The sequence below is a fragment of the Typopeltis vanoorti genome, chromosome 6 (assembly GCF_054136105.1).
Source record: "Typopeltis vanoorti isolate ZY-2024b chromosome 6, IOZ_Tvanoo_1.0, whole genome shotgun sequence".
Classification (NCBI taxonomy): Eukaryota; Metazoa; Arthropoda; class Arachnida; order Uropygi; family Thelyphonidae; genus Typopeltis; species Typopeltis vanoorti.
Genome location: NC_143554.1, coordinates 136,482,963 through 136,495,011, shown reverse-complemented (window position 1 = coordinate 136,495,011; position 12,049 = coordinate 136,482,963). Strand labels below are relative to the sequence as shown.

The 12,049-nt window shown below is 34.6% G+C and overlaps 1 protein-coding gene across 1 annotated transcript in view; it reads left to right on the top strand.

Moving 5' to 3' along the window:
* Nucleotides 1-12,049, top strand: part of LOC150105975 (bridge-like lipid transfer protein family member 3B) — a 315,418-nt gene that overhangs the window by 214,253 nt on the left and 89,116 nt on the right. The window contains exon 13 of the mRNA XM_090393732.1: nucleotides 5,630-5,701. Within this exon, the coding sequence (XP_090249858.1) occupies nucleotides 5,630-5,701 (72 nt within the window). The remainder of the gene's footprint in view (nucleotides 1-5,629; nucleotides 5,702-12,049) is intronic.

Below are 12,049 nucleotides of genomic sequence, written 5' to 3'. Positions count from 1 at the left end.
ACAGTTTCTATAGCATACGTCATAGCTGGCCTCACTACTGTCCTATAGATTTTGCCTTTCAGATTGATCGGCACCCTCTTATCGCATAACGCTCCAGCCATCTCCCTCCAGTTCCTCCAACCCGCTTGTATCCTGCATCCCACTTCCTTCTCAGCTTCTTCTTTTCTTTCTTTTCTTCTTTTTTTCATGTCATCTTTCTCTAATTCCTTTTACAGCACTCTTTTCTCCATTTCTAAGCTTCTCCAGAATATCTTGCCACCTTCTTGATATTTATTTATTTATTAAGTTCTTACCAAAGTCCTCCCATGACTTTTATTTAGCTAGTTTTACACAGTGTTTAGCTTTCTTACATTTGTCTCTGTATTCTCTAAGAGCACAAGCTGACTTATTTGCCAGGAATTTTTGATGTGCTTTCTTCTTTTCTTTCACTGCCTCTTTAACTTCCTGTATCCACCATGCAGTTCTGATATTTCTATCCTTACAGACAACCTCACCACATGCCTCTCTGGCTGAATCAATCATTGTTTTCTTCAGGGCTTGCCACTGAATCTCCAAGGTTTGGTTGCTGTTCTCAAACTCTTTCATTTTTTCTTCAATCATGTTTGTGTATTTTAGTCTACAGTTCACAAGAAAGGGCAATCAGTGATGGAAAAGAAGAAGAATTATATACCAGTGCTGAGTGGTTTGAGCATTTCAAAAAGAGAAATAACCTACATGATGTTCGAATCACAGGTGAATGCTGCAAGTGCAGATAAGGAGGTGTCCTCAAATTATCCAGAGATTTGAAGAAAAATTTTGTAAGAAGAAGACTGTTGTGACCAACAAATATTTAATGTCAATTCATCCGACCATTTTTAGAAGTGAATGCCTTCCAAGGAGTGCTTAAGGTTCAAAGCTGTATAATTGAGAGGAGACTTCCACATAGCCTTTAAAGGAATGCAGAGAACTGACCAAGGCTTCTGACCTAATGTCCAATCCTCATCTTTTTATGGTGCACCCTGTTAGGTATCTACCTGGATACTGAACTAACGAGGATGGGCTGGCAATTTGAGATAATAGTTTCTTATTGGCTTAAACCACAATATAAAATGATGGTACAACATGACAGAATTTCATACCGGCCGGAGAATTGCCCAGTTAAACAAGCCACGCATTGTTTTTGCCAGGGAACCAGGACGAACAGCGAAAAGTCAACTACTGGAACAAATCCGAAAAACACATCCCAGCTCAACATCACCTGAGTTCAAGATCAGTACTATTAACATAAGAATCCTGAATGGCAAAGAAATTTAGCTAGCTGAGGAATTGGATAAGTATCAGACAAACATAATAGGGGTGACTGAAACAAAAAAAGACAAAACCTGGTGAAATCTTTCTGAGTAATAAATACAAAATATTATATTCAGGCAATGACAATCAAGGAAATGGAGTAGTCATAATATTCAACACTAAATACAAGGCTAATCTTTGAATGGCAGGCAATTTCAAGCAGTGATGTGGGCAGATATCAGAATGGGGAACTGAACAATGAGACTTATTTGTGCCTATGGTCCCACAGAAGGTTATACTAAGTGAAGTAATTTTTTGAGGCTTTAGAGAAAGCAACTGACACAATGAAAAAGGAAAAGTTGGTCCTTGTTGGGGATCTAAATAGCAGAGTAGGAAATGATTGTCAGACATACGAAAATATTTTGGGAAAATATGGAGAAAAGAACAAAGCTAATAATAATGGCAAATTGTTGGATTTTTGCTCCAGACATGAACTGGTTATTACGAACACCATGTTCCAACATAAAATTTGCACAAATTCACATGGAGAGAAGAGGCAAGGAATAAGAAAAGTCTCATTGACTATGTTATTGTTGATCGCGATGTTTATTCCCTGGTGCAGGACACCATAGCGTACAGTGATTTGAAATTAGAAGTGATCACTATTTATTCTTGAGTGGGATAAAATTGAATTTCATATTGAAAAGAATAACATGTAAGAAAGTTTTAAAGCGAATATAAGTGGAGCAACTCTCAGATGTGAACTGTAGACTAAAATACACAAAGATTATTGAAGAAAAAATGAAAGAGTTTGAGAACAGGAACCAAACCTTGGGGATTCACTGGCAAGTCCTGAAGAAAACACTGATTGATTCAGCCAGAGAGGCATGTGGTGAGGTTGTCTGCAAGGTTAGAAAAATCAGAACTCCATGGTGGACACAGGAAGATAAAGAGGCAGTGAAGGTAAAGAAAAAAGCATATCAAAAGTTCCTGGCAAATAAGTCAGCTTGTGCTCTTAGAGGATACAGGGACAAATCTAAAAAAGCTAAACACTGTGTAAAACTAGCTAAACAAAAGTCATGGGAAGACTTTGGCAAGAACATAGAAAATAAATATCGAGAAGGTGGCAAGGTATTCTGGAGGTTGTCGAAGAAGCTCAGAAATGGAGAAAAGTGCTTTAAAAGGATTTAGAGATGATAAAGGTGACATGAAAACAGGAAAAAAAGATATCCTTGAAATATGGAGTAATTACTTCGAAAAATTGCTAAATGAAACAAACATTGACAGCACACTGATAAAAAAAAAAAAAAAAAAAAAAAAACACTCAACAGGCATACAATCAGGAATACATATCCATACTTGAAGTAGAAAAGCCTGAAATGTGTAAAGGCAGCAGTAGTAGATGGTATTCGACCAAAAATGCTCATATGTAAAGGTATAAAAGTCTTACAGTGGCTGCACTGCATAGTTCAGAGGGACAAATTGCAGATGATTGGAGTAGAGCTCTCATAGTACCCATATATAACAAGGGAAATAAAACTGAATGTGAGAATTGCAGAGGTATTTCCCTACTGAGTGTTCCTGATAAGATTTATGTAAGTATACTTGAGAAAGATTGTGGAAGAGAAACTTGGTGAAGGACAAGCTGGATTCAGAGCAAATAGAAGCTGTGAGGATCAGATTTTCACTTTACAACAAACAGTTGAGATGTCATAGGAATATAACAATGGTCTGTATTTAAGTTTTGTAGATCTGGGAAAGGCATATGACAAGATTGCAAGAGAGAAGCTATTCAAAACGCTACAGTTGTATGGTGTCAGCTGGACATTATCTGAAGCGATACTTAGTCTTTTTTTTTTTATTGTAAGTCAGCAGTTATAATTGAAGGACAGAAAGATGGTTTAATGTTATATCTGTTGTTGGACAAGGATGTACATTATCCACTCTGTTATTCATTATCTATATGAATCGCATTATGACAGAACGTGGTATTAAACCTGATATCAAAATTGGAAATGTCAGCTCTTTGCTTTATGTGGATGATGTTATACTTCTAAATAAATCTGCTATAAGTCTGCAAGATTCCCTGACTAAATTGCATAACAGTTGTAATAGATATGGTATGAAAGTCAGCAATAATAAGACAAGGAATGAAAATAGGCAGAAGCATTGAAAATATTAACTGCATTGTGAATGTAGAACCTATAGAACATTCCAACTGCTTGGCACGATTTTTAGTGAAGATTGTAAATTAAATATTGAAATAGACAATGGAATCAACAAAACGCGTATGGTGGGAAGTCAGCTGATATATTTATATGGAATAAGAGCAAAATTTGTCAAAACACTAAATGAGCTCTATACAAGCCAGTGTTCAAACCAATTTTTACTTATGGATCTGAGAGCTGGGTTAGAAGTAGAACACTTGACCAAAGACTAGAGACTGCAGATATGAGAGTCCTGAGAAAGATTAGGGGCATGAACACATAGCATGAATGGCAATATCTGATTAAAAACAAGAATATTAGGAAAGAACTTGACATTGTTAGCATCCAAGGAAGTGCAAGCAGAGCTAATCACAGGTGGTGTGGTCACTTAAACAGAATGGGAAAGGAAAGATTAGCAAAACAAGTATTCTCTTCCAGGTTGGCAGGAAAAAGACTCAGAAGAAGACCAAGATATAGGTGGATTGATACAGTAAAAAGGGCCTTAGAAGATAGAAATATGAGATCTGATAACGTTGGAGTCTTGGCAGGTAACAGATTGATTTGGAGGAAAATTGTAGATTGGTAGTTCGTAATGATGTAAATATTTCATGTATTACTATCATATCCTGTACATCCCTTGAAGGTACATGTGAGGAATTTGATGATGATGATGCCTTCCAATCCTTTTCTGGCTAAATCAGAGAAATTTCATCCTGGTTATAAAGTTGCAAAGTTGAATGAAATTACTGCTAGCACTATGCAAGCCGTTTGGAAGCACCTTTTCCCACACTGTGCAAATGAATTTAGAGGCTTTTTAAATTAAATGAAATGTATAATGTTGTTGAGGAAATTGCCAACATCGGGGCACGAACTGGGTTTTAGTGAAATTAACAATGATAATGTCCAAGAGTTAATTAAATATTATTCTGAGGAATTGAATTATTCTGACCTGCTGAATTTAGGTGCACAGCAGGAAGATCCTGAAGAATATGAAGAAACCACTGACAGTCAACCAAAAGAGATTTCACAGAAACAATTTGAAAATATTTTTATACAATCAAAGTTTTTAAGCAGCAATTGGTGTCCCTTTAACTAGGTCCTGAGACATACCCTAATTCTTTTATTTAAAAAAAAAAAAAAAAAATTAACGGGTCAAAAAAGAAATTTGAGGAACCAATTATACTTTTTCCTATAGGTTATTATATTTGATTAGTCTGTTTTCGATTAATACACCTGTTTTAAAGAACGCATTAGGTGCATTAATTGAGGGATTACTGTTCTCACTTCCTTGTTTGTCATTTAGATCTTCAGCACCAACTTTTCCCTTTTCTTTATGTCAGCTGCTGTCTGAAATTACTCAGAACATTCTTCCTCTTTTTCTTTCATAGGAACTTTCTCTGGGACGATAGGCACAAATAAATCTTATTTGTTTGTGCAGGCAGGCAATTGATATTGCCTGCCATTCGAAAAGGTTAACCTTGTTTTTAGTGTTAGCACCATAGCTATCCCTTCCTTTTCTGATCACTGTTGCCTTTAGTATAACATTTTTTATTTGTTATGTCGAAGAATTTCACCTGTTATTTTGTTCATTTTGGTAATACCAGTTGCATCGTCATGAGTGCTTCTCTATTTGCTGCACCACCATCTCTTCTTTTTCCTTGATACTTTATTAATTCTGCCCATCTTGAAATCTGGTGATGTTAAGTTGGAGTTTGTTCTAATAGCTAACTTTCAAGATCATCTTGTATGATCTTTGTATTTTGGTTTAGAATATAGTTTAATTGACTAAATCCTGCATTCTTAGCTCCCTCCCTCCTTATACTTTTAGTATTCAGGTGGATACCTACTAACAGGTTGCATCACAAGAAATTGAGTATTGGATTAAACCATTCACATTCCTTCAAAGGTTGTGTAGATGTTTCTCATAGCCTTTTAATGAATGGAGAGATATAAGTTGTTTGAAAAATTTAAGAAGTTTCTGCGCAGTCCAGTTTTTTCACATTCATATATATCTTCTTTAAGTATTTTACCTTGGCTCTTTATTTATTTTATTTTTTGTTGTTGGGAAAATAGTCATTATTTAAAATTGTCATATATATATATGTATATATATGTTTGACTCTTTTTTTTTTTTTTTCTCTTCCTTAAAATAGACGAGTATAAGGCAAGAACCTTCACAAACAGATTCATTGGTGAACATCCGTATTGAAGCATTGATGCCTCAGGTAAGTTTCTTTGCATGCACTTTCAATTCCTGATGTTTCAGTAATGCAATACTGTGATTTAACATAATCAAAATAAATACAAAAACAGGGAAAAATAAAAAAAACTTATTTAATTTAAAATTTTTGCCTAAGTGTCATGGTCATACTTGAATACAAAATCATAGAATGGCAAATAAATAATGATGCACAATTCTAAAAAGAACCGCCTAAATAGTTGATGTAAAATAACTAAATACAGTCAAAAGTTTCCTAACTCGAAAAAGATAGATATATGTACATACATACACAAATAAAGTTAGGAAAGATTAGCAGATTTTAAAAGTGCTATCTCCCACAAAATGGATAGACATAGACCATTAGATCTGATTAAATTAGGATTGTAAAGTTTCACATGTTTCTTTATGAATACAGTGGTATCTTGCTAATCCGAACCTCTTTAGTCAGAACCCTCCAGTAATCCGAACTCGGTTTGAAAGAAAAAAAGTTTTATTTATTACTTATACTGTTATTTTTATTTAATAATTATTATTTATTTTATTGTTATTACAGTACAATATTTTTTTTCATGCTGTCGATTGTACGGATATAATGGAGGCCTATTTTATGTATTGTGTGTTCATGTTTGCTTTTTTATACTGTACAGTACATACTGTATTGTCGGCATGAATCACAAATATACACAAAAAGAGGAAATTCAAAACGTGCATAATTTGGTTAAAAATATAAATCCAGATGCTGAAATTTCACAAACAGATGTTACGGAAAGGTAGAGCCGAAAGTGAATTTGAAATCAAATCAAATGCTGAAATTATAAATATGACGCTACAGAATGAATTAGAAGACAGTGAAGAACTCGAAGAAAAAAAAAGTAAAACATGAAGAGGCAGCTGCCAGTTTTAATATGTGTATAGAATGTGCTAAGCAGAATGATACACCATTCCACAAAATTTTGTTACTAATGCTGCTCCACGAAGAAGCATTTGAAAAAATTTTAGCTTCTAAGAAGCAAAAGAAAATCAGTGACTTTTTTACAAAGAAATAAAAAAACTTTTTTTTTGTGTTTTGTACAAGAAAGTGATATTTTTACGCAAATTAAGTTACATACTGAACTATGCAATTTTATTAAATCAGAATCCTCAACAATACAGATACATACAAATAAAATTTTTTACTAAAATAAACTTGTGTACTGTATTATTTTTTGTTTTATATTACAGCACAGTAGCTTTTTTTCTATCAGTTACTTCGTTTATTTAGAGAATTAAGTTGATGTACCATTAGAATCTGATTATTTTTGTCTTAAACGCTAGTTATTGTTGTCTTTTGGGGGAAATTCGCTAATCTGAACTTTTCGCTAATTCTAACGAGCACGGTTTTTATGAGTTTGGATTAGCGAGATACTACTGTGCATGCTATGCAGAAATGAATTTTATGAAGGAATCTTGTCTTATTCCAGTAAACTACATTTAGTGCAAATAGCATGCTCAGCAAGTCCAGACTGTTCAGGCTCATGATATTTAAAACAAGGCTTGGTTTCTTTTAGATCAGTATTTCCCAACTTTTTTTCGATCATGCCCCACCTCAACGCCTCAAAGATTTTAATGTTCCCCCTCGCCGACAATGGTGAGTGTGTTGAGTATATCAGTGATGAGGTGATGAATGCAACATCATTTTCTAATTGCCTCCCAAAATATTCAAATTGCCCCATGTTGAGAAACACTGCTTTAGATTAATAAAAGCAGATCTTTTATTTGTCTATATCTAAAAGCAGAGAAGAAATTTACTACCTGTGTGAATTGTCTTTTCTGTAAAGTACTTTCATTACTTCTGACATTACTGGGTTTCTGAGTGACCATTTTTGGGGAAAAAAAAGAAAAAAAAACAGTGTATGTATGTGTATGTATATATATATATATATAAATGTTAGCTCATTAAAAAAAAATAATATTTTTTACACTAATCAATCTTACGAGGTTGGTCGGAAAAGTTCTCAGCCTAACAATGAAAAAACAAATTTATAATTTCAAAATTATTTTTATTTTTCAACATAATCTCCCTTAAGACTAATACATTTATTTCATTGCCATTATCTAGTCCTTGTAGTGGGTCTCAGTAAAATCTGCAAAATACCACTGTACAGCTGCAATCACCTCTTGATTTGAAGAAAAATGTTGACTACTGAGGAAGAATTTTAGTTTTGGGAGAGATGGAAGTCAGAGGGAGCCAAATCTGGGGAATAGGGTGGATGTTTCAACAATTCATAGTGCAGATCCCTTATTTTTCCCATTGACAAAACACCTTTGTGGGCAGGTGCATTGTCCTAGTGAAAGATGATATTTTTCTTCTGCAAACTGGATCTTTTCTCACGAATTTTTTCGTCTAGTCTGGTTAAAAGATCAGAATAATATTCCCCAATTATTGTTTTACTCTTTTCAAGATAATTAATAAACAAAATGCCTTTAGCATCCCAATACACCAATTCCATGACCTTTCCTGCTGATAGAACCGACTTTGTCTTCTTTGGCCCTGAACAACTGGCTTCTGTCTACTGTTTTGACTACTGTTTGGATTCTGGTGTGTAATGATGAATTCAAGTCTCATCCATATTAAAAAATCGATGCACAAAATCAGTTTTATTCTTGTTAAAATGCTCCAAGCACTGTTCAGAGATTTTCATGCGAGTCCGTTTTTTTGATCTGCTGTGAGCAAGCGTGGCACCCATCTTGCGCAAAGCTTTTTCATATGCAATTCTTCATGCAAAATATATCCTACACATTCTTTTGAAATGCCTGTAGGCTCAGCAATTTTACACACTTGGACTCGCTTGTCATCCAATACCAATGATTTCTAATGTTGTTACACTTTCTGGACATCCTTCACGTGGATCATCTTCAAGACTGGTGCAACCATATTTAAACTCAGCAGCCCATTTCTTAATTGTCGAAAACGAAGGAGAAGAGTGCCCATAAACTTTTATGAACTTTGAATGAATTTCTTTTGGTGTTAAACCTTCTTTTACAAAGAATTTTACAACTGCACGATACTGAATTTTATTCATTTCAAGGGATGCAGACAACACTTTAGCTTCAGACAGCTGTATAAAACAAACTACTTAATTGAATGACTTGCAGTTTCACATGCTTATGACAGATGTACCAACTTAAAAAAAAAAGTCTTGCCGATAGTGTTGCCATCTATGGTTGAGGCCGAGAACTTTTCATACCACCCTCGCACTTTGGAGTAATTTAGGCTTGCTTATAATTAGAATTCTTTAATTAAGGTTCTTTCATCTGATATTAAAGTATCCTTATCACTGCACTATTTTGTTTGTTTTTAACGTGATGATGAATGATTTGGGAATATTTAGTCATCTATTGTAACAGATTAGGTGATACCAATACCTGCTTCTAGAAATACCCAAACAGACATCTAACATTGATAGGTCAAGGCACTAGATTGATTATATCCTGGCTCTCCAGCAGAAGAAAGTTGAGGATTTTGGATGCAGATGTTTTTCCAACAGCAACTTAAGTATGTGAGACTCGGAACCTAAAGAAGTCTGATATGAAAAGGATAGTGTGTTATTTGAGATGTGATGTTACAGAAGGCTGTCGAGGATGTCATATACTAAAAGTGGACAAATGGATTCATGCTAGAAAGGATCAGCAGAACTTTTATAGCCCCTTAAGTATATTGACAGAAGAAAGTTGAAATATTTTGAACACATTGAAAAGATGGAACAGAGGAATTCTCAAAACAGTACTAGAAGATAAAGTTCCTTGAAAACAAGGAAGAGGTAAGCTGTCAATGAGATGGATGGATGATCTGTCTGAAGTTACTGATCTTCAGAGAGTTGAAGCCTCTAGAAAAGCATATCACAAGACCACATTGGTGAGGACTGGTGTGGCACGTCACCACGCATCTGAGCGACCACACGGCATCTGTTAATGTGCAATGAACAGGTGTGGATGGATTGCAATTGGTGAATGCTAACCAGGTTTGTCTCCTATGGAAAAGCTATTATTGATCTCAGACTCAAGTGTTTCTCAGTTCAAAGTAACCTTTTCTTTAACTTATAGCTGAAGACAGTAATTATATACACTGCTTATTCAGTAATCATATAAAGACAAGCCATTATGTTGTGAATTAAAAATATTAAATCACTCACACACTTCCTCTTAATTCGAACAAACAAAGAAGAATGTGCATTGGGTTTAAGTAAAAATTAACAATGAGGATGAATGAACTGTATGAGTGGGCTTGCAGTATATGCTAGAGAGAAGCCCACTCATACAGGTCATTCATCCTCATTGCACCATACATCACAAAAACTAGGTATTACACATATGCTCAAGAAAAAGGGAAATCTCAATTATAAGAGATGAAGAAAAACTGAAGTAAGAATTATGTTCTCTGCTTCAACTACTTATGAGCAATTACTATTTTCTTAGAATATCTATTACTTTCAGCAGTGGCAGTCTCCTCAAATCTCATGACATAAGAATGGCTTTCAAGTCCGTTTTGACCATGTGAGGTTTATTATATTCTCATAGAGACTTCAACCCTTTCAACAAACATCCTGGGATTTATAATATTCCATGTTCTTGTGGTCTTTCTTACATGGGACAGATATCTAGAAGTTTGGAAATTAGACAAAAAGAGCATATTGGAGTTGTTAATAACAACACAGAAGACAGCTCAAGCCTAGCGTTCCATTTCTCCCATAAACATCATAATGTTGAATGGGATAAGAGCTCCAAGCCTAACATAGAGGACAACTTCACTGCCTGTGACATAAAAGAATCTACTATGGTCATCCACTCACAAGGCATAGAGAGAACCTTTTTTTTTTTAATTGAAGCATCTAGGAAAGGTAGTTTTCTTCATTAATTAAATTAAGGGTATATTAGATCCCACATTGTTTTAAAACCGAATAAGAAACTCAAAGATTGGAATCAGAGAGTTTCATGCCGATTATAGTATAAAAAACTATAAAAGTATCGGCGAATACTAGCGTGAGCTGAATGCAAGCAGCCCTAGAACGTAGTACAAACACAGGCAACTCATTGCAAAGGTGGGGAAAGTTCTGATCGCTAATCTTGGTATTTTCCATAATGTAAAAACACATTTCCTAGGAAATGTATGCTGTTATTACATTATGGTAGGGAGGTCACTACCCAGACCGGTTTCAGCCTTTATTGAGGCTTCATCAGTGAGTAGCTAGACCAAATTAATACCAAAGGGTATAGCGAAAAGAACTTATATCCTTTGCTATACGAGTTGTCCAAAAAGGTGCACCCATTAAGTTATTTAAATATAAAGAGCCAACAGGCTTCATTTCGGCGATATAAACATTAATTAAATTAAGGGGATATTAGATCCCACATTGTTTTAAAACCAAATAAGAAACTCTTTGTTTCTTAAAACAAGTTTAAGCCCAAATTGAATGTATATCTGATTCCAATCTTTCATATTTCCTATGACATCACAGGAAATATGAAAGAATTACATAGGAAATTCCTATTTAATTCTTTCTGAATGGAAGAATTACATGGGAATTTCCATACTTAGTATTCCAGGTAAGATTTCATGCATACCTGAGAAGGAGGTAAGAAAAATTGTGGATGGGAAACTTGGGAAGAACTCTATTGACAAACTTTATTTGTCCTGAGATCATGACAATTAGAGTTTAACAGATAAGCTTAGGTGTTGATGGTTATTCATGACTTATTTTTCACGGTATTAACAACACCACACACACTTTTATCACAAAGATGTTTTATTAACTCTTATATTTCACTGATTTTCAACTCAAGGACACTCTCAGTCTAGGACACGTCATGCCCAAACAAATTCCTAAACTAGAAATTATGATGAAAGTAGAACGGGGTATCCACGATCTTCCGCCAGCAATGGCCAATAACGTGCGACTAGATATAGCAAGTATTATAAACAAGGCTAAGCCTCCAAAAAGCAATATGCCACGTAAGCATATAACTGGCCTAAAAAAAAGTTATATAATAATAAAAATATTATTATTACAAAAGCTGATAAAGGAAATGCAACAGTTATCATGAATAAAGAAGAGTATAACAGAAAAATGCAAGATCTCATATGTGACAGTTCCACATATCAAATTATACATCGAGACCCTACGATGTCTCAAAAGAAAAAAGTCCAAAAATTACTGAAAAAAGTGACATCGTCGCCCAAAGAAATCATCAGGAAAATAAAACCAATTCATGTTAAACCACCCTGTATTTATGGATTACCAAAAATCCACAAAGCTAATATCCCCATACACCCCATAGTTGATAGTATAGATAGTCCCACATATAAACTGGCCCG